Source organism: Eleginops maclovinus, chromosome 18 (assembly GCF_036324505.1).
Source record: "Eleginops maclovinus isolate JMC-PN-2008 ecotype Puerto Natales chromosome 18, JC_Emac_rtc_rv5, whole genome shotgun sequence".
NCBI classification, from domain to species: Eukaryota; Metazoa; Chordata; class Actinopteri; order Perciformes; family Eleginopidae; genus Eleginops; species Eleginops maclovinus.
The window spans coordinates 15,684,101-15,707,421 of NC_086366.1; the positions used below are offsets into that span (position 1 = coordinate 15,684,101).

Here is a 23,321-nt window from a genome sequence, read left to right on the forward strand (position 1 = left end):
CTCACTGTTACCACCCCACCTACACTAGATGGTTATGTAATTCTGTACCAAGCGTTACCTAACACCACACAATTTGCCAGATGGGGCTCCTCAGGCTGGTGAATATTTTCAAAAAGGACGAGTGGGGGGAGGCTGGATATACTCTCACGCCTGCTGCATATTCAGGTCCTTGACATTGAAAAGGTCTGGGAACCCCTAGGGCTAAAACATCCCAGGCGCGTGCACGAGACCAGTTGTGCACGCTCCCGGTGACGAGTGCAGATTCATAGAGCGAGCCAGATCCCCGGAATCACTCCCACACTGCCTCAGAGATGTCGCACCCGAGCACAGCTTTTATCTTAAAAAACATCTACCTCCGATGATCCGCTGTAAGCCTGCGTGTGTGTCCGAGATGAGCGGTTCTGCAGTGCTATGCTGACAGCATGTTTCCTCGTCGAGAAGCTTAGCGCTGTGCAGCATAGAGGAGTGGAGCAACGTGCACAGTTACAGGTAGGCTGCTGTTTGATCAGGGAGTAAATACCACGCACATTAGTAAACGGATGTCACTACCCTGATGTGTAATTTTAACACCCGATCCAGGCGGTTTAATAAGTCGATAACCCTATCAAGTTGGTATAATGACCGTGTGTCTGTGTGTGTGTGTGTGTGTGTGTGTGTGTGTGTGTGTGTGTGGGGGGGGGGGGGGCTGCATGTAGTCGACCGGTGATCTGTCAGGCCCAACAGGTCATAGTACACCGGTGGTTAACTTTTCCGCCTGTAGCCCACATTATCTGGTTGCTCTGTTGAATTAGATAACTGTATATTTTTTAAGCCTGTATCACGAATGTTGGTTGTGTGTTTTTTGGTAGGTTCGACGAAAAATAATTGCCACAATTTAGGTAACTTAGGTTCTGCAGCTTTGAAAATAAGAGTCAATTAATCGATTGGCCGAGAAAATCGTCCGAAAATGAATGGGGAACTATTGTGATATCAATTAATGTCGTTTTTAGGGAAAAACTAGCACGTTTCTGCTATTTTATATAACAAATTACTTGATGATTAATCTAGAAAAATAATCATGCAATACCATACGATAATACTTTATTGTCAGATTGAGTCTGAAAGCTATTTGCTACATCAACAAGGACACATATAAGTCAAAGAGAAAAGGAGCTAAACATTTAACAGCAGATAAATCAATAAGGGAGCCTGAACATATTTTATAATAGTGTACCATTTTATATAATAAATCATCAGTCAAGACATTAGAGAAAAAATACAAAGAATAATGAAGAAATTTGTAATTTCCAATGATTCTTGAATTAACGAAGAAACTAATATGTAAAGATAACAATGCCGCCTTACACTATATTGTGAAGCCTGTGGCAACACTGTGCAGTACTTGAATGTGTGTAGGAGTCAGGGGTAAAATAATAGAGATGTTTGGTATTTTATTATGTAATGCAGTTCAAAACTATGCACAAGACTGTCATGGCCTCAAAATGAAAAACGGCAGTTGAACATGAGTGAAGGTTTGTTGCAGGGATGATGTATTGGATTGCATTAGAGTGGGCAGGTGACATATCACGTGTCATATCACTGCATTTCTGTGACACTTAATATTGGGTTAGTGAGCCAGAAGCATAGTCACATAGCTTTATCCTCCAGAATGCACGTCATATTCCCTAAATATGTGTCCCACTCAGTAAATACCCTCCTAATGCTTATTTTCAATGTCATTTGCCTTTTTTGAGGAAGTTAACATGTGCTTGAAACAGAAAGGCCTTTACGTCACTGTTAGACCTAGGTGGCAGATCAGCTTATTGATTAAATATTTCGACTTTGTTGTCTACAAGTTAATCGCCCTGCTGTTCACCCCGCTTTCTGCCCTTTATCTGTGACGCTGGTGGTTGGAGCAGGACAAAGATTGAGCCGTGACACTGACTCAGTGTGAGATGAAATAAAGTTAATCTCACCCTGTTACATTTCAAGAAGATTATAGGATCATATGACCCCCCACCTCCCTCTCTCACTCCTGCCTCAAAAAGTCAAATGAGTGACAAAGCTTTAGTAAAGAATGGGTTATATAAAAAGTGTTTTTCCTGAGGCAGCAGCATCATTGTGCTATCAGCGATGTCATTGCCTCGGGCGGATTGTGGTTGGTGACAGTGGCGAAGGAGAAGATGTGTCAAAGCTTGCGGTCAAAGGTTCCTCTAAGGCTTAATTTCCCCTCGTTCTGTTAACTCATCCTCAGTCTGGATGGAGCTTCAAGTCACGATGGACCGGAGATAGGTTACCATGGCAACCGTGAGCCTTTCTCCACTGCGCCTCTCTGGCTTGTGTTGTCTGCATTCCAGAGCTCAGAACGAGAGCATGAAACCAACTTTACACTGGCCTGTCACATCCCCGAGGGAGACAATGTTTGTTTACAGTGTGTTTTATTCGACCCTAATTTTTTCAAGTTAAAATTAGACCTACTTCTTCATTTAGACACAAATATGGCAAATAAATGATAATATAGTATTCTCTGTAACTGCTGGATTTGTTAAGAAGCTGTTGCCAAGTGTCTACAGTTTGTTTCAAAAGTGGCCAAAACATCAGTTCAGTCAGACAACTCGCGTGTTTCATTAATATGTTTATTAGAAGCAGTATATAGTTTGAGTTTGGCGTCTAGGCTCGGGCCTCATCACTCCACATATTTATGTAGAACATTGAGTGATGATTAGATAACTATCCCCTGACCCTACAAGTAGAAGCTGGGGTGGTGGTCAGGCAGGCGAGCATCGCCAACATGAACGGAGCAGCAGCAGCGAGCTGAACGCATTAGCGAGGCAGAGGTAGGCAGATCTGACAGCTTAAATAGAACGCCAGATTCAGGGGACTATGTTTGGTTGGTTGCAAGACTGGTGAGGTGCGTTATGTTCAAATGTCTCATTGGTGCTTGAGTTGACTGCCTGAACTAGCTCGCAGGCCTCGCCCCATTTATTGAAGGTTTAGTTATTTTTATATAAGGATTTAACAATTCAAGGTATAGAAGTTCCTTGCTTTGGGCTCATATTGTAGAGAAGTTTGCAACTACATTCCTTATCTTTTTCCACATACTTGCATTTTGTGTTTCGTTATAAGACAATTGAGATAATGACAAAACAGCCTCATTATGAATCACATCTTTATCTACCACAATTATTTTTCTAATTAGCTAACTAATGTAGCTTGGTCATGTGTGTCAATTACAGCTCAAACAACATGTCTGTTCTAAATCTCTGACAGAGGTCCATCAAAGTACTGCCCTCTGCAATATTCTTAAACTGTATATATTGAATTGTGTTTGGAATAAGTATGTTGTTTAACACAAATATAAAAAGATGTGAAATGGCAGATTCTCCTTCTTCTCAGCGTTACTTCCTCTCTCCTCTCATTATGTGAAGGAGGCAGTGACTCACTAAGATGCATCTGCTGTGGGTTTGCAGCTACAAATATGTAGGCAGCCATTCTTCATGTCAAGACACTTGCTGATAACAGTTTCATAAACAGTGTGCGAGATTGTGTAGGCTGCCCTATTTTCTTGAAAAGCGCCATGTAGGCCATCGCATACCAGGGCAACATCCTTCTGTTCTGCTTCTGTCTCCTGACTTCAGAACAATATCTCTCCCTTAAAGTGTGAGAGGTAGATGAACAGCGTTTTTTTAAATGTGTTTTGATGTAACTGATCAAAATGTGGTGTAAAGATGATTTCTACCTCATTCACATTTAATTCTATGTCTTATAACCGTAAACCTGAATCAGATGTTGTGTCCTGGCTTGACATTGTTCTATTTTTACCACCTGTGATACAGCACAAAGTGTCAGTACTGTAGTTCCCACCAATTTCTCTCTGCCATAGACAATGAAACACACGGAGCTCTCTTAAAATCATGACCCTTTTTTTGTCTTGTCTTTTTATAGCTATTTAGGGCATTTTCAAAATAGTGCTTGCTATAAGAACACTACATCATTTCAAGTCTTTCAGATGAAAACAAAAACTCATGGCTCCTTTTATCAGGCAGGAAGGCGGCTTTTAAAGCTTGCAGCTAGCCATCCTCTCACTCTTTAAAGTGAAGTACAACATGTCCCTTCACTTGAAAGACTCTCTCATGTCTGATGTGGTACAATCAGCAAGGTCATGCATTGTGCTGTGTACCATGTAACATTTTTGCATATTTTGTTTCTAGGAATCTCTGCCCTCCTTAAGAACCACTTAGCCAAAGTATCTTAAAATACATACTTTTAACACAATTATTGGTTGACTGCGCGGCACAGCTTTGTTTTTCTGGTGTCCTAGGTACTATTACATTTACTCCTAATGCTTCAAGTTTGGTATAATTTGGTGACACACTTCTCATTTATACTTGCCAAACACCACTCCCCCCTAATGACACTCACTGTTTAAAACAGCACTCAATGTAACCCTTCCCAACAATAAATTAAATTGCTCTCTGTGTAATATGTTGGCTCTCCTTTGGCAAGGTTATGGTGTCTACTACAGAGGAGATACAGCATGGGAGAGATATAGTAGAGGCTTACAAAAACCCTGCCTGCTCACATTCTGCTGAGTCAGGAGGTTTTGTGGAAGTCAGTCAACAGCAACTCAGTGAGGCTACGAGCCAGAGGGGCTGGTGGGAAACTGCCGCTACAGCAGCGTCCATGAATCTACCAGTTAAGACCTGCTTAGGGAAGAGTTAAAACTGCCTCCTGTTAATTGGAGGGCTTATTTTAATGATGTGGCAAGACCTTAGAGGTGATAGGAGAGGCCTTATTTTTCTGCCTACATGCCCCAATGTTGTTGATTAATGCTTAGCACCCACATACGTTATGGGAAGATTTTAGAGAACTGTTAGGAAGAGTTGAGTTTCACTTTATCAGGATATTCCTTCAGTTTGTTTACGGTACATAAACACAGGTGTAGTGATAATGGAGTTGTGTAAAGAAAGGAAGTGATAGGGGATGTCTCTGTCTTCTCATGGATTCAAGGAAATGTAGAACACATTTCTAAAAACACAAGCAGGGGCAATATCTCAATACTTTTTTCAGTGTAATACGTGGACTGTTTTTTGTTGTAGTATATCAAGGAATATGGTAATGTGGCTGACAAAGTTGTCTGTTCAAAATAAAACAAAATGTGGTTTTCTGTATGCCAGTTAGTTTAATAGGTTTATAAAGACAACATTATTTAGGAATTGGTCACCGCTGCTAAATCTGAAATCTGAATCTTGAAATCTGAAACTTCTGTGAGGATTTAATATGTTCTCCTTTCCTCCGGCTGGCTCCATTTTACTTCCACAGTTCAACGGCTTGCAGTTTAGGTTGATTAGTCTCTCTATATGGGCACACTTGCCAAACTTGAGACAACAGAAATAGGGAGGATTTTGTAAACAGCGCGAGGGGTTTGAAGGTCCTCCCCCAAATAATTTGAGATACTGTGAGTCCTGCATTCCGGTGCATTTAAAATAATGAAATAAAAAGTACTTTGCAATCAAATGTTCATGTTAAATACTTTCCATTGTATTTTTAATTCTTAGAATACAAAATAATTATATATTTTACAGATGTCTAAAAATAACTTGAGTATTTATTTTCTCTGAGCACTCTCTCTTCTCTCTCTCTGTCTCCCACTCACTGAGGAGGATGAGGCATGAGCAGCTCTCATAAATTAAGCTGTTTCTTGTCTGACTTGAAACATGTCTTATTATTATCTAACTAAATACCTACAAAATGATCTAGTTAATATTTTCATGTAAAACCAGTGAAGTTAATTTTTTATTGCTACAGATCAAAAAATGTGTGACTTTTACCAAAGAGCAAAAATAACAAATCCTAGATTTTCTGACCCATTTGAGATTGTTCCATTTCTATGTGGAAACATTTTAGTTTCTGTGAAATGGGTAAGGAATTTACATCTTTGCATTTAATCCTTTGGGAGATAAGGCTCGATGGATGTACTGTTCTTAAGATGCACATATTTAGTGTACATATATATATAAACTGGTAGAAAATCTGAACAGGGAACAGAATAAATGTATGCAAAATAATAGTGACCCTGGACATGTCCTGTAGCTGCAATCACAATCTTGACATTTCCTTGTGGAGTAACATACGAGTCTGTTTTGTTTCCTGCTAAAACATGTCAATGCCATCTATGCTAGAAAAGAATCTGATGTTCTTGTGAAACCATCCTATGAATTTGCAGCCTGACATGCATTATCACTCTAGCAGCTCCCGGCACTCTAGTATGATGTCATCGCAGATTACAGTCTGGGCTCAGTGGATTGTAGCCTTGAGAGTCACACGCGCTGCATCCCCAAGTGGGGTTGATGTCTGGCGGATTCATTTCATCGGACTCTTCCTCCCATCCTCCCATCTTCTCTAACGCCCACCCTCCCTCTTCTTTCCCTCCTACTCTTGTCTCTATATCTATACAGCACGCTTTTGCATTCAGGCAACATCATGGAGGCTGGATGTGTGGTTGCCGCGGTGATTGAGAATGCTGCCTCAGGACCCCAGGGTGAACCAGGAAGTGGTGACGTCCTTGAGGGGTGAGTAGCTGCATTTCATACCCTAACAGATATATCTTTAAAACCATGTAGTGTATGTTTGTGTGAGTGTGTTTGCCTTTTGAATGAGATGAGTGAAAGTAGGAGTGGTCTAATGATCCTTAAAAATGACCCTGTTTTGCAGAGTAAAACAGAGAGAGAGTAAAACTATGTGTGTGTGTGTGTGTGTGTGTGTGTGTGTGTGTGTGTGTGTGTGTGTGTGTGTAACACTGCATTCGTCCGAAGCTTACTGCATTACCTATTATTTTAAATTGCAACTCTGTTTTTAGCGCTGTCACTGTGGATCACATAAATGATACTGTGTGTCCGTCTTCCTAGCCTGCTCATGTCCTGATCTCATCACGCTGAATCACTGTGACAAATCCAAGGCCTGTCTCTTTTCCCTCTTTGTTGCTCATAAAAGTTTAGCTACATGAACCTTACCCTCCTATCCTGAATGCATTGAGTCACATTTCAAGTGAAGTTTTTCTGTGACACTCCCTTGTGGGTGGATTGCCTTTATGGGTCTCTGAATAGATGAGCTTTGCTCTCCTGAGCACATTTATTTAAAAACTACAAATCTTATATGAAAACCCCAGATTACATGGATGTTAGCAATATGTCATGCCACCTAACTAACTTTTGTATGTGTGTGTTTCTGCAGAGATGGCCTACCGTCTGCTGATCTGGACAAAGATGATGCCTTACCTAAAGCCACCAACAATAATCCTCCAGAAGAGAATCAGCCACAGGAGACATCCACTGCCATGGTACACGCACGCACGTGCGCACATATGACTCTTATTCATCACTTGTGTTAGCATCACTAAATTATAATCACACACGTCACCCATGATTTATTTCCATGAGGGTGTGTAAGTTGTGTAGGTGAGTCACACCATGATGTCACACTTGCGACTACTGACTCTCATGTGAGAGTCAGTAGTCGCAGTGATGAGGGTGAGAACAGGTGTAACACTGCATTAAAGGATGTCCCACCTTCAGGTTGAGATGGATGTGATGTTTAGGAGAAGTGATAAATGTGATATGAAAATATTATAACAGACCAGTGATGTCATCTCCTCTTCCCTTCAGTTTACTTCTGGTTACTCCAGTTCAATGTTAATATCCTGCACAGCGCTCTTTATTTACATGTTCTCCTCCGCAAAGCTTTACCCGCCAGTTTTTAGAATTCAAGTCTCTTGGATGAGTGACAATTCATCTGCAGCTCTTCAAATGTACTTTCAGCACACTAGTTTGTTTTTGTGCATGTACGCTTTAATTTTGATTTTCAAATTATATATCATCCTACACATCCATTCAAAACAAACAAAACCAATTTAAAACTGTAAAAAAACAACAAACATAATCAATATTTATAACATTATAATTTAAATATGTATAATAATAATAATAATAATATTATTGTAATTTCTATCAAATAATGAGATTTGCTGACCTTATCTACTATAACATCGCAAAATAGAGCTTGAATAATATCTAACATAACATATATACCATAATGTTAGCACAACATAACATAGCTTTACAATCCGGTATGACATAAGCATGAATTAGCCAAACACAAATTATCATGGCATATTGGAATAATGGAAAGATATATAGTTTAACCGTTGCATAGCCTAGTATAACTCAAAATTAGTATACAAAAACAAAAAAATGGCCTTAAACCAATAACATAACATGAGAAAGAACTAGCATGATATTAGCGTAAAATAAGAGCGTAGCAAAACATTAGCATAACATTGTTATAAGGTAAGCATAATGGCATTAACATAACAAACACAAAGATGTACAACTCACTTTACGCAAATTGTTTTGATATGTCAGGCTTCTACGTTTGTGCTTTTCATTTTTGCAGCACAGCATCTGTTTCATAGTGATCAACATCATTGGTTATGACTGTGATCTCCATCAGGTGTACGGTGACTGACTGAAACTCTGTGACGTGTTCTCTCTCTGTTTGGCAGGTGAGGAGTGATGACATCAAAGAGCACCCAGCCGAGCCCCTCCTGCGCTCCTGTGTTAGCACGGCTAGCATGAAGGTCAAGAACATGAAGAAGTAGGTGCTCCCTGTGACAGTGTAGCTGCTATTATGGGCTGTAAAACAGGGCTGTTATCCAGGCCAGTGAAATGAAGACCTAATAAATGACGGGCGCGGTAGAGACAGACTAGTCAGCCCGCTGCCTCTCTAACCCTGTTCCCTCACACATAGGCCTAATCTCTCTTTCTTTTCCCTCTATTGCTTAGCTTTGCTTTTCTCTCCACCATGGTGTCAGTGTGTTGAATACTGATGAGGGGCTGTTGTGCTGTGTGTTTTTAGGCTTACGTTCCCAAGAGGTCACTTCCCCACGTTGGCAGAGTGTGCTCATTTCCACTATGAGACTGTTGACTTTGGCAACATTCAGGTGAGACCTGAAATAACTTACACTGTGACTTCTTCAGCAGAGAATTACTTTGTTTAGTAATTGAGTTTTTGGCTCGTGTACAGTGGCCACTTTGATGAATTGCCACTGAAATGCACCATTCTTGAAATGCAATGTGGCAGTCAAATCAATATGCCTGTTTCTCTTTTCTTAGACAGGACCACCCAGTTTATTGCGTTTTCCTTATTTGTCCGGAAATACCACATCACATTGTCATTTTAATCAGGAGATCTATGACATATTAATTTGCCAACAATAATACCTAATCATGGACAAATCATTATGTTTTCAATGTGACAGAAGGAATAAGTCCCATTCCTGTTAAAGCCATGATCAGTGTGTTAATCCTCTGCATTACAGTATATTAATGTCAGACTCATCAGACCTGTAAACCTGGGATCCAGGCGTATTAGTCTCATGTTGAGTCATGATGTCAGCTGGAGATGATGACTCATTTTCAAATTTGAAACATGTTCGGGTAAAACCAAAAGGATTGTGAGAATGTGTTGTTACCGTTTAATGAAGTTGGAGATAAATTCTATATTCAAAATGACTTTTATAATACTGTATGCAAACTTTTTGGGGGATATTTTAGTGCTGAAAGAGACACTGGGAATGTCAATGCTGCTCTGTCTGTATGTGATTTGGTCCTACACTATTGTGCAATTGGAAATATCCCAACAACTATTGGATATATACCAAAAGATGAATCCTAATGACTGGATTACCACTGGTGAGGTGTGGTTCATAGTACAATGTGTCCATAACTATTTGATTGTCAAAATGTTCACCTCTGGGTGAGTTTTGTTAAGTTTTAGTTCTTTCAAAAGAGTAAAACTAGTAACAGTCCAGTATGTTTGGTGTTAATTAGCAACTGTTAACCCATACCATGCCAAACTAAGAAGGCAAACATGGTTAACAAAATACCTGCTAAACACCAGCATGTCAGTCATTGTTAGCATACTGAATTAGCAATTTGCTTAAAGCTTCACTATACCAAAGCACAGCCCACAGTGCCACTAGCATGGCTGCTGACTTTTAATCTTTAAAAAAAGATGTTTATGGATATGAATACTCTAATCATCCAAAACATGATTTTGACTTGTTATCTAAAAACAATATATACGTTTATTAGAGGCAATGAAGCAGTAGTTAAACCTCAGTGTAGTTCAGTTTGGTTGCCAGCAGAGTGCAGCAGTCGTCTCTCTGAAGCTGCCAATGGAGCTTAACACAGAAGAGAGCTTGAGCAGTGCATGCACGCAGAGGGGCTGAATCCCCACATGCAGGTTAATGGACAGTGTGGCGGACTGGATGGGTCTTAAATCCCTGGAAGCTCTCTCTGTGTCTCTTTTTGTGTATATGTCCTGCTGTGGTTGCCATGCCATGATGTGATGGCTCCATCAGCAGAGTAGAGGCAAGTAAATCAGCACCACAGTTTCAGTGACCTTGAAAAGATCCACAGGGAGAAGAGATGCTGAGCTGAGCTGGAAGAGAAATATTAGTCTGGGGACTCACTGACACTGAGAGCTGGCTGCACATTTACCAACACACAGTGGGCTCTGCAATCACATCTATTCTGTTATTATTGTTAAATATTTCTACGTTTTTTGTTTTTTTGTTGCGTATCTCATGATGCCTTTGCCTGCATCTGGGTTCACAGACTGTGGTGGAAGAAAGGCAGGGTAGTGATCAGTCTCATGTTTCCTAATCACAGAGTAGCACAAGGACAGCAGGCTGCCTCCGTCTGCTGCCTCCCGACTGATTTCTCTCCAGATTAGCCCCAGTCTCGCCTTGAGTGTGGAATGAATGATTTGAAATGAATAAGGCTTGTGTATCTATCTCGTGCAGCTTCCCCTCCTTATGATGGATGAGCATGTGCATCTCTGTGTGCCGGTCGAGCCCATTTAACGCCATCCCCCCCTCCCCCTTTGTCACTGGAGGGAAGAGACTGACTAGAGAGGGGGGAGGGCGACGGAGACAGAGTACAGGAGAGGGAGGAGGGGGAAGCGATGGAAAGAGGGAGGCAGGAAGGGGGGTAAGACACACTGTGGCAAGCATCCTCTTTTGAATATGTTCTGCTTTGAATAGAGCAGTTAGCGCATGGTGATCCAACGCTCTGTGAATGAGCAATTTAAGGTGGCAGGGGACGGCACACAGGCGAGTAAGGAGCAGCATTTAAACTCTGCTGCCCCTCAGCCAACATTTGTCTGTTTGGAGGAGCTCACTGAGGTCCAGGACTGTGGCTGCACACAAAGAGAGAGCCACTTCCTCCAGCCGCGGATGGATATCTGAGATGCCTTTAGTGGCAGGTAAACCCAAACACTGGGATTTTTGTGTATTCATTTGTGCTTCTAGGGCTAGATTTTGTGTAAATATATGACCTAATTCAGGCAGGGGTTGATATCCCTGCTGTATTAGCATGTCTTACATTATTTTGAAAGGTATACTCTTGAAAGTGTGTGCATCTCAGAGGATGTGATGCTCAGCATGCTTTCAATAGAAACTTTCAGATTTTCTCATGTTTCTTTTTATTATTTTTCATTTTTATCAAGCTAAAGATTTTTTCTGTGAAAAAGGGATATTTGGTGATCTTGCCTTTGCCCTCCTGACCCCCTTCAGTACTTAATTCAAGTCCTTAGCTCAGGCTATCATTTTATACAAATCCTTGCAGTGAATTAGAGCTTCTCCAACATGACCTTTTCTAGAACAAATGTCTCATTCTGTGTTAGTCAGTCTGGTTTGCTGTATTACTGTTTAGCGGTAACTAGGTCGCTGTGTGTTGTGTAACAGACTATGTGGATGAGTTTCTTACAGTTATAAATAACGAAAACTTCCCTCAGCTTCCAAGGCCTTTGAAGTCTCTTCTACAGTAATGTCTATCAATGTATTCCCAAACTCCTGCAAGGCTTTGATCTTTTCAATTTTGGGTCATATAGACTATAGAAATCTGTGCTAAATCTACACTGCGACCAAATGCTGATGTCTAGCTAGCAGTTTATGCATTATATATGTCATACTGCAGGATTCTTGATGAAGTAAAAATATAAATCATCGCCATGTTGGTTCCACAGGAGAAAACTGATTATTTCCCAAATAAACATTATCATGAAGGTTGGCAAATTCCTGTTATTTTCTACTAAAACAATCTTTTTTTTTTTAGGCATTACTTCCCATAATTCTCTATTACCCTACTTTTAAAGGTTTGTGTACTCCTAACCACTGCTCAGTGTAAAAGTGGTTTTACTATTTAATGGAAAATGCGGTTTGGACACGGTGTTCCTCTTGTATATCAGGTCACATAATAAAAGGTAGTTGTATTATAAGCATCCATTATTCATCAACACGTTGGCTGTCTCACTACTGACGCTTCTGTCTCTCTTTTTTCCTCCGGTCACAGTTGGCTTTTGAAGAGGGGCAGATTGAAGGACCGAAGGCTGGTCAGGACTCAAAAGAGCCGGTCTTTCTGGTCCAGGTCACCTGCCAGGTACTATTACCTACTGCATTTGAATTATAGACTCCAACAGAGACACTTTTGCAAAATGTCAGGAAAACAGGGGACAATTGTCAAACAAACAACTATAGTATAGATTCAGTAAAAACTGAAAATCCCATGGGAATCAATTTTTTTATTTGAATTTGAAAAACTGTTGGTAGGAGAATCGACACCCTATCGAGTGAATAACTGAAACTAGCTTTCTCCTCAATCTTACAACATTTCTTTTTGTGTCTGTTTCTCAGGGTCGTAGCTGGCTGGTAACCAGATCCTATGAGGACTTTCGGGTGCTGGACAAACATCTGCACTTGTGTATCTATGATCGGCGTTACTCCCAGCTCACCGAGCTGCAACGATACGACACATTGAAAGACACTGCTGAGGTATCAAAGAGGTCCAACTCCAGTATCTGATATCTCATAGTAATTATTATTATCACAGATCAGAAACAATACCTCATCAAAACTTTTCATCCTTTAACTGATAATGAAATTAGTCTGTTCTGTCGCATGAAGTGTGGAATATTGCACTTAAATTGCCAGACTTACTCAATCTTGATACTCTTGTGTCTTCATTCAGTCTGTTACCAAGATGCTGGCCACCTACCTGTCCAGATTCTCCGCCATTGCTGACAACAAGATCAACTGTGGACCAGTGCTAACATGGATGGAGGTATCTTTTTTATCAGCTGTTTATTTACTCTCTATATTATAACCCCCAGTTATATCTATATTTTATTTTATTTTATATTTAAACAAATGAGTTAAAGCAACAGTTGTACATTTGTGGGAAGAAAGTTGTTTGCCAATTTAAAGATGTGTATAAATTTCAGGGGCTATGTAAAGAAAATTATCAAAGAGCGAAGGACTTGATTTTCTGGATTCAAACTTAACTATTCTACTCCTCATAAAGGAGCCTTATTATGCTTTTAGGTTTTTCCCTTTCCTTTTTATATGTTGTATAGGTTTTTGAGCATGAAAATAAGCTAAAAACGTGTAAAATGTTTAGTGATAGGTGGTTTAAAGGTGCAAAATGGAATGCAGTGTTCATTTATTGGGTCTGCTTTAAAGTAATTAAAACTGGACTAGAATGTGAATTTATGTGTCTCATCTTTGGGGAAATAAGTGCTGTATCAGAGTTTGATTCACACAATATAACTGTATTTGCTAGGCAAGCCAGAAGTAATACCAGGAAAAATACACCAAACAAACATCTTGTGTAAAATATTATATTGCTATTTGCTACACATGTGATACCTATATCCCTCCTTATATTTAAAATAGAGCAATAGCAGCCAATTCTCCCTCCGTAAAGTTTGGCCAACATGTTTAACTCTTGCAAAAGGTATTACTTTAAATGTTACTACTGGTGTTTTTTTACAGATTGAAAACAAGGGGAACCATTTGTTAGTGTCTGAAGAAGCCTCAATCAATGTCCCTGCCATCGCTGCCGCCCACGTCACCAAGCGCTACACAGCCCAGGCCACGGACGAGTTGACCTTTGAGGTAACCTCTCTTATATAAGACAACATAATCTTGCATTAATCAATCATTTTTTCATCTTTGGGCCGACATACTTTTACTTTGCTTTCAGTACGTATGTCTGATCCTGATGTGCTCAGCTGTGATCACACTTTATTCTCATCACCAAACTCTTTGTGACTCAGGTGGGGGACATTGTGTCAGTCATAGATATGCCTCCCAAAGAAGACACAGGCTGGTGGAGAGGGAAACATGGATTCCAGGTAAATCATCTGCTGTGCTGCATTCACTATTATGTTTTATGACGGCATTGCGAGAACAACTTTTCTGCTCTTCCAGTGATGAAACCACAGTAATTTAAAGTCACAGTGAAACAGAGGTCGCGGCATCTTAAGCCTCACTTGTGACGTGTTTCCCATTGAATCAATGTCTGGATTGGCTTTGGGTACGAGAAGGGTTGATTGAAATCCTATGGATTGGATTGGAATGGTAATATGTGGGCAAATACAGTCTGTTGGTAAACTATAAAGAAACATGGAGCTAAGGATCTGCTAAAGGCTGTTGGCCTTTACAACACTGATCCCATGTTGTTAGACAAGGAGGAAGAGCAGGATTAAGCTGATATATTAGATCTGAACCACATTATTACTAAGCGTAAATTAAGTTTATATCAGCTTATTGTCAAGTTCTTTCATATACAGTATTATAGGCAGGGTAAGCTAGTGACATACATTTATGTGACCACCGCCAAGTCAATAATCATTTTCAGTCTAACAATAGAACAATGAAGCTAGTTTATCACTGTCGTTGAGTGACGCCCTGAGATGCTTTGCACAATAAGAACGTAAACCAGCTGTTCTCAGCCTGAGGCTGCTTGTACCCTCATGCCTACTGACATATTTCTGAACCCTCGCCCTGCTACAGTCTGCCTACCAAACACCCCCACTGGTCCTTTGAAATGTATAGTTTCTCCCCATCTCTGCCTTCCTTTACCCTGCTTATCCCCTTCTCTCTACCTGCAGGTTGGTTTCTTCCCCTGCGACTGTGTTGAGCTGATAAATGACAAGATTCCCCCCAGTGTTCAAAGCTCCGTGCCGAAGCCAGGTACTCTTCAGTGTGTCCGACCTTCTGTGTGATGATTTATTTTAGGTCTTGCATTGAGGATGTGAGACAGATTGTTTTAAAGTGGCTGTTATGTGACTTTGTGTGTGTCTTCTTAATCAGTGTGTAAGAAGCATGGGAAGCTGGTCACATTTCTGAGGACTTTTATGAAGTCTCGCCCGCCGCCCCAGAAGCTGCGGCAGCGCGGTATCCTCAGAGAGAGAGTGTTCGGCTGCGATCTGGGGGAATATCTCCACAACTCCGGACATGAGGGTATATTTTCCCGACAATTGCTCCTCTTTTTTCCCCCAACTCTATTGTGTATTTCTTACCTGCTGGCAGTTCACACAGAAATGTTTCACAAGGGATTACCCAGTGAGTCTGCTGCCTGTATAAGGGATTTGTGAAACATTGCTGGGATGTTTCATGTGAATTGAGTAGGTGGTGTGAAAAACCTGCCAGCAAGACGGGCTGTTTTTTGCATAGATTCTTGTAGATTTGCAAAAAGCTGTGTCTTTACCTCTGTATTTTCAAACATGTGTTGCTGTTAGAGTTCAACCATTTATGTCATGTCATGTTAAACAGGATATTGGATTAAAGCTACATGTGTTCCTCTGACCCATTCAGACCTCATGCAGCAACAATCTAATTTATCTCACATTTTCACCCTTCTAACTGTTAAGAGGAAAAATAAGGTAAACCAACTCCAGATGTAACACGTTCTTAACTATCAAACTTTGCTTTCAACAAGATGTATTGTATGATGAATGAATTTTAACACTGGTTCCTGTTGAGGCCTCTCATGACCCTCTACTGTCTTCTGCAGTCCCGCAGGTGGTAAAGAGCTGCGCTGAATTCATAGAGAAACGTGGAGTCGTGGACGGAATATACAGACTGTCTGGGATCTCCTCCAACATCCAGAAACTGAGGTTGGTCCCCATTTTGTACTTTATATTGATTAGAAATTTTATCCAAATGTACAGAAGGTATCAATAAGATATTGGTCTGCAAGTTCACAATCAACATGAAAGACTGGAGCTGCTTGTTCTGAAATACACAATTTGAAGTTGTGTAGCTTTGAAGGTTGTAATAGTTTACTCCTCTATCTTACGTTTGCTATAGGGATTTCATGAAACCAGCTCTCATTAGTTGGTAAAAGTTGACAGTTTATACTGTTTTAAGGTATTCAGGGCATGGTTTCGCACATGCCCCACCTCAGTGTTGAATTGACTTGATTTTGGTTTGTGGAGGAATGTTATTTGCTTTTGGCAATATCAAATTGAGCTGGTAAATATCAGAATGTATCGAAAAATTCAAGTACAAACCTTGTTGAAAGTAGCTGATATTATTTAAATGCCCTTCTTTTTGTGATTTCAAACTGACAGATGGTAAGTGAGATGACTCCCACACTCTTCTTTATATTATTTTTCTTTCTGTCTCTGTCTAGGCATGAGTTTGACTCAGAGCAGATCCCAGACCTGACCAAGGAAGTCTACAGACAAGATATTCACTCGGTGGGCTCTCTCTGCAAGCTGTATTTCAGAGAGCTGCCAAACCCTCTGCTCACCTACCAGCTCTACGAAAGATTCTCAGTAAGGCCCAGAGCTGTGCAACTGGGGCAGGGACTTATGTTTGGGATAGATATGACGATGGAAGAAGACAAAAAGCTGCTGGGGACAGATTTCCAGTTACTCAGTGGTGATCAAAGAGCCAGAGAAACAATGTAACATTTTTAGTTTCAGTTCTGCTAAAATGGGGTCATTGCATTATGCTGAGCTTTCTAGGAACAGCAGGGGGATGTGCATGCTAAAACAGAATAGCAGATTAAGTGAGGCCAAACACTGGCTGCTCTAAATATAAAAGGGAAAACCAGTGCGGGACTGTTAGAGCAATTCCCTCTCCTGTGATTATCAGCCTCTCAGTGATGTGTGTTTCATCTTTACAGGAGGCCGTGTCTGCAGCCACAGATGAGGAGAGGCTGGTCAAAATCCACAATGTCATCCAGCAGCTGCCCCCTCCCCACTACAGGTCAGGTTTAAAGCTCACAGATGCACCCTGGTGGCCTGAAGTGTTATTGTATGTTTCGGTACAGTGCTCCCTTTTTCAGAACTGTCAATGCTGGGATGCTAATTTCAATTGTGTTGATGGGCTGCCAAAACAGCTTCTTTTTTATGTTTCAACCATAGAATCGGTTCCGAGATGTGAAAGTGACTTTGAATAAATGTAATGCAAGTCTGATCAGTCCAGCATGACATCCCTGCTCTGCATTGGCATTACTTAAACAGTTTTTTTATACTGCTTATTATAAGATGCACTAAACCTGCTGATGCTAAGCAGGATAACAGCGTGATGTTTAATTGTATTTTAGCTGTTAAACTGTTTTCTATTTTACACTTTTCTTATCAAGTATTATTTTGTTGTTCTTAAGTTTTAAATATTTTATTTTATCTTAATTTATTTTCTGTTCCAGGCTGTTTAGCTTATTGTCCTCTGTGCATTGGTGATTATTTTTATTGTTCACTCTTGTTTCTATGTTTAGTTTGTCGGGCATCTGTAAAGCACTTAGAACAGGATTAAACTGTATAGTAGGGGTTGATTTATCCTATTACCCATTTAAGAATATTATATTTTGTTGCCTACAGGACTCTGGAGTACCTTATGCGACACCTCTCCCGCTTGGCAACATTCAGCCCCATAACTAACATGCACACTAAAAACCTGGCTATTGTGTGGGCGCCTAACCTTCTCAGGTGACTCTTGAACTATTATTCCAGATATATGGCTGCATGCAAACTGTTAAACTGTCTCTGATAGTGCCCACATTGCCGTTTTTTTCTCATGTTTCTGTGACAGTAAACTGGGGCATGTCTCCGTGGTCCAGAGCTGTGAAATAGGTTGTGCTGTTCTGTCACTGTGTTTTAGGTCCAGACAGATCGAGTCTGCCTGTTTTAGCGGCACAGCTGCCTTCATGGAGGTGCGAATCCAATCTGTTGTGGTGGAGTTCATCCTCAACAACACTGAGGCTCTCTTCAGCGCTAAACTCAACTCCATCATACGTGAAAGCACAGGTAGGGCAAATCATAAACAAAGTGGCATGTGGCGTCTTTTCTGAGGTTAAATGTTCCTCTTACACACTTCAAACACCGTTTTTTTCAGGTAACAACACTTTAGCCAGACCCAAGTCCCTGATGGTATGCTCCCCATCCACAAAGCTACTGTCTCTGGAGGAGGCCCAGGCTCGCACTCAGGCACAGCTGGGCTCCCCAGCCACCACCCCCTGCCTCACCCAGAGTGACTACATCGAGGTCGGGGAAGGACCCGGAGCTCTGCTCGGCAAGTTCCACACAGTCATCGAGCTGCCGATGGAGAGGTAGTCAATGAAACGCCTGATCCGTCCTCCCTCTTTTTATTGATCATATAAATTCTTCTGCTCCACGAGCATTAGTAAACATCATTTGTGATTTGAATTGTTTATGCCGATGTTCGGTGTAGAGCAGGTGATTAAAGGACCAATTAATCAATTATTAGATCAGGTAAACCTGTAAAGATTAAAGAGTTCTGTTTTAGTTTATTAACCATTTAAGCATGAGTTTTACGCATATTGTGTTTTTGCTGCTTTTATCTGTTCAATGTTGTTTATGCATGTGTGTAATGTTGCACTGTTTTAGTTAAAACAGCAAGTGTTGAAGATTATTTTTTTGTGTGTAGCTGCAAGCGCCCTCCTGTTAAGGCTAAGAAGTCTCCTGTGGGGAACTGGCTTTCATTTTTCCACCTGGGCAAGTCCCACTCTGTTTCCAAACGTAAGCTGAAGCGACACCCCAGCGAGCCTAATGAGATAAAGAGCCTTGCACTGCCAGGTTAGTTACCCGTACCTGCACCAAGTTAATGTTGACACTTTAATGTGTTCAAAATGTTATTTTTAGAGCTGGTAAGTATTAATTTGATTGCTCTGATACATTTGCAGGTGGAAGAGGAGATAGCGGCACATTGCGCTCAACCAAAAGTGAGGAATCTCTCACCTCTTTGCACAACGTGGAAGGTAACTTTTCCATCTTGCAAACTACAAGCTGTTTACATAATCTATATGTATGTGATAAAATCGGGTTCAGTCAAAGTGTTCATGTGCTTGTTTCCATTCCAGGGGAACCCCCGAGTTACCGCCACCGCAGACCTCGTTCTACTAGTGAGGCCCTTTCCGGTGACTGTAGAGACGATGTACACAACACAAGAACTAAAGACAACCACAGGACCCACCCACTGAATGGAAGTTATAATGGTGCTGAACATGTCCGCACTGCGGCATGTGTTTCGCCTTCACAACAGGAGGATGAGCTTGACCTTTGTCCGCCAGCTGCAGGCATCTATAGTTTGGACTTTGACCCCATGTCTTTTCAGTGCAGTCCAGCCTCTGCAACGCCTGGGCTGCAACGCAACAAAGACGGAAATAAATTCAGGAAGAATGCAGGGTGTTCAAGTGAAGAGCACATCTCTTCTCCTAACAACAACATTAGGGGCTATCAATCTCCAGATATTAGCCCGGTTATATGTAAAGGTAGGAAGAAGGTTACCTCCAAGCAGCTCTCTCCTAAACTCAGAAAGAAATCATTTAAGACCCAGGCAGATGTTCAGAAGGCATCCTCCTTTCCTCCACCTCTTCCTTCTTCTTCTCCCCCTGCTCTGGCAGATGGCAAGGAGCTGAGAGCCGCCTATCCACACTGCAGCCCACTCAGCATGGCAAGCCAAGCGTCAGCCCTGACCGACCTTAGTCAGCCTGCACAGAACCTCCCTGATCCAGGTTAGTACCACTCCTCTTTAACATTTATCATACATGATATTTACTACGTATAGTATTATCTATTTAAATATTAATGCATTATATAGTTTCTTATGAAAGCTTTTGTGTCTTGTCCCATCATGTCTTACCATAGCTTTGTTTGTCCTGTCATACTGTAGCGTTGTTTGTCTTATCCCTCCCCAGGAACAGATAGACTTATGAGTTCAGTGTGTGTTCTCCCTCCTCACCCTCCCCTGACGAGTGCTGCACGCAAGCTGGCTTTGGCTCTAGCTGAATCTGCCCAAAAGGCCAGCAGTGCCTCCCAGAGACGAAACAACGCCCCATCGCACCCCCTCCAGAGACAGGAAGCCCCTCACACCCAGGACAGACCACCCAGGCCCTCTGTTCTCGATCTTAAAGTGTACCCCCTGGAGTACAGTGGCCCACAAGCCTCTTCTGGTTCCCAGTGGCAAACATCAGGGCACAGCCCTGGAGAAAGCCATCGCTGCCCTCATCCTGTGCATTTCCTACCTGCGCACCTTGACTTGGAGCCGTTGCAGGTCATCGACGGACGGGAAAGCATGTGCAATTTCACACCAAACGTCAGCCCGCTCGGGTCAGGCAGCTTGGAGGAAGGCAGTGCAGAGCGGAAGGACTGCAGGGAGGGAAAAGAGCTCAGAGATGCCGCACAAGGAGAACGAACCTATCATAGCATTGGGGTTTCAACACCCACCCAGCCTGTCTGCTCCACTGAGAGCCCGTCAACTTCTCCTATATACGTTAACACCGACTCGATAAATGTTTTTAATTTCCGCGCTGTGCTGGCGGAGACCTCCATGCCTACCTCAATCGAGGAGGTCATTCCACGTCCTTTACAGCCCTCCTCAACACATCACTACAGCCCAGAGGAGGAAAGACCTCTCGGCCTGGTTGAGGATGTCTACAGCAAACATCATCGCCATCATCGGCCCATTCAAACAGGACGAATGCCTGCTCCTCACTGCCCTCGGCCCGATGCCCTGCCACGTCACCTTTTCGGGCCAAGAAACATGTACAGGCAGTCCTCTGAAGGGCGCTACAGCACTTTAGGTTTAAGGCAACCCTTGTCACCTCAATACAGGTGTGTCCCCAGAGATGAGCACCTTATCAGCGGAGGCCAAAGGCATCCAGGCCAATGGCAGAGGTCAGAGGATAGAGTAGTTGGGCACCCAGCCATTCGGAGGGCCCACTCCTTTCACTCCCCTCACATTAGTCACTACGAGCTGGCAGAGTCAGACGTCCTGCCCCCTGACACCATGTTTTATGTCGAGCAGTCGTCGAGCCAAGAGGCGCCCTATCAGAGTCTGGTTCAGACTGGAATATATCCTGTACGGCAGCATTTTGAGAACGTACATGCTGACTATCCTTACAACCCCTATTCTGATATAAATCCAGTAGAAGGCTCCAGCTATTATGTAGAGCCCCGTAGGCAAAGCGGTATCCGACACAGTCAGTCTTACACCATGCGCTCCACGAGAGAAAGTGGACAGATGGATTACTACAACTGCGCTCAACACCGTGCTCCTCCTGTGAACAGGGAGCTCTACATAGAAAGCAGGGACACTGTTGTTTACGAGGCTAGAGATGCAGAAGTTTTCGAAAGAGTTGTATATCAGCCAGTCAAGCAGGAGAGTCATTCCAGACTTAAAAATACATGTCCAGATGTGTCACTTTATGAGATTCCTGTCTCGCCAACTGACACGAGAAACAGAGACATTATACACACAAGAAGCAAGTCTGACCCCGGGAACGCATGCCTCCTCTCTGCCAGCAGGACAGAAACTCAAAATATTGCGGTTGCTACATCCCCAAATTCTTCAAGGTCTCATCAGGCAGACAGTGAAGTCAGCAGGCAGCAGTATAGTCGCCAGTTGAGTGCCGAGCCGGGATCATCCAGGCAGTTTTGGATGAAAGACAGCTCCTCGCGCCAGCCACCTCTTCGTAAAGTCCCTTCACTTCCAGAGAGGGGCTGTACTAACCTCAAGAGTGTGGAGCAGAATAACAGAAGCCACACACGAGGCCATGAACAGGGTCGATTCATGAGTTCCAACGCTGTCAACTCTGGTATTGTGAAACCTGGCATCCTCAGGAGGCCGGGGAGGTCGCAGAGCACCAGAGAAAATCGCCACTACTATCATTACAACGCCAAATCCCCCCTAGATCCTGAACATCTGGGATCTTTTTCCACTCAGCCCAACAGAAGGACTCAGAGCACTAAAGTCCGGCCCACACAATATGACCACAAGGAGGGGTATTATGCAGCGCCCAGACCAAAACCCACAAGATCGAGTAAAGCCGTGGCAGGATATTTGCCCAGCCAGGGCTGCATGTCTCCCCGCGGGCACAGACTGCTGTCCAAGGCTCTGGGTCAGGAGGCTTTTTATCATGCTGCACTGAGATCAGAGGCTGGAGTCTATGACTGATTCTGACCACTGGTTTTATCCGATATCACATCGTGGCCAAAGGAGAACAGCACTTTATTCTCTGCCTGACCAACAGACTGTTGACATTGTGTTTGTTTTAACTGTCAGGAGCTGCTAAAATGTGTAAAGTGAGACTACTGCTTGGGATCATACTGTCTCCATCACTGGTAGTTTCATATTTTGCAAGGGATTTTGAGGGAGCTCAAAGGGAACTAGTATGCAGATATTGTCTTAAATTTATTTGAAAGTAACATTAACAGAGGCATATATGGCTTATATATTTTATTTAATGTCTAAACAACAAGGGATGCTAATCTAAAGTCACTGGTTTTATTAATATGATTTCAGTATAGGAATGTGTGCTCAAAAACATTCATTTTAAATGTATTATATTTGTATAATAACACACCGCTAACATGTGGCCAATGTACTGTACATTTTCTTTTATATCCCTGTCTGCTCAGACTTCAACAAGCACTTTTGAGGATAACTGTGTATGAAACACATTGTCTTATTGTGGTGTACATGAATCCTCTTGATATACAGTATATATATTTTTTTCTGTAAGAAACGGCTTGCTCTGAATCATTGCTAAATAATAAATTAGCACTTTTGGGGGGTAAAACGGAAGGTAACCTCATGGTTTCTAACTATTTACTGTTTTCTTTATCACACATTGTATAATGCAATCCTTAAATAGCAATGAGTGCTATGATTTCTGTTAAGGTCAGTGCTACCATGGCAAAATATGCTACACTACAGTAAATGCAAATTAACTCATTCAGCTCAGTGAACAAGTGTATTTTGTATGGCATTGTGGTTTTGTCACACAAATGAACATTTCTTTCCTCTTTTAGGGAACTTTTAACAATGTGGTGTTTTACATAAAATGTGATGTTTATTTCATTAAAGAAGCTGTTTCAAATTCAGTCATAAAGATGAGGATATTCTGTTAAGACATGTTAAATGCATTATTTTAGTGAGTCTTAAACAAATAAAGATATGTTATCAATAA

The 23,321-nt window shown here is 41.8% G+C and overlaps 1 protein-coding gene across 2 annotated transcripts; it reads left to right on the forward strand.

Annotated features, from left to right (window-relative positions):
• Nucleotides 1-190: 190 nt before the first annotated feature.
• arhgap32a (Rho GTPase activating protein 32a) lies at nucleotides 191-23,321 on the forward strand. 2 transcript variants are annotated; one of them, XM_063907701.1, is made up of 22 exons: nucleotides 191-489; nucleotides 6,438-6,551; nucleotides 7,213-7,318; nucleotides 8,540-8,631; nucleotides 8,893-8,977; nucleotides 12,393-12,479; nucleotides 12,734-12,871; nucleotides 13,068-13,160; nucleotides 13,871-13,993; nucleotides 14,155-14,232; nucleotides 14,992-15,073; nucleotides 15,194-15,343; nucleotides 15,897-15,999; nucleotides 16,518-16,662; nucleotides 17,016-17,098; nucleotides 17,713-17,820; nucleotides 17,993-18,138; nucleotides 18,227-18,440; nucleotides 18,779-18,927; nucleotides 19,035-19,109; nucleotides 19,212-19,865; nucleotides 20,049-23,321. In XM_063907701.1, exons 2-22 carry the CDS (start codon nucleotides 6,463-6,465, stop codon nucleotides 22,304-22,306), a joined length of 5,058 nt encoding a protein of 1,685 aa, XP_063763771.1. In that variant the 5' UTR covers nucleotides 191-489; nucleotides 6,438-6,462; the 3' UTR covers nucleotides 22,307-23,321. The 2 variants fall into 2 exon arrangements, with proteins under 2 accessions (XP_063763771.1, XP_063763772.1); XM_063907702.1 differs by lacking the exons at nucleotides 191-489; nucleotides 6,438-6,551; nucleotides 7,213-7,318; nucleotides 8,540-8,631; nucleotides 8,893-8,977 and adding an exon at nucleotides 10,904-11,304.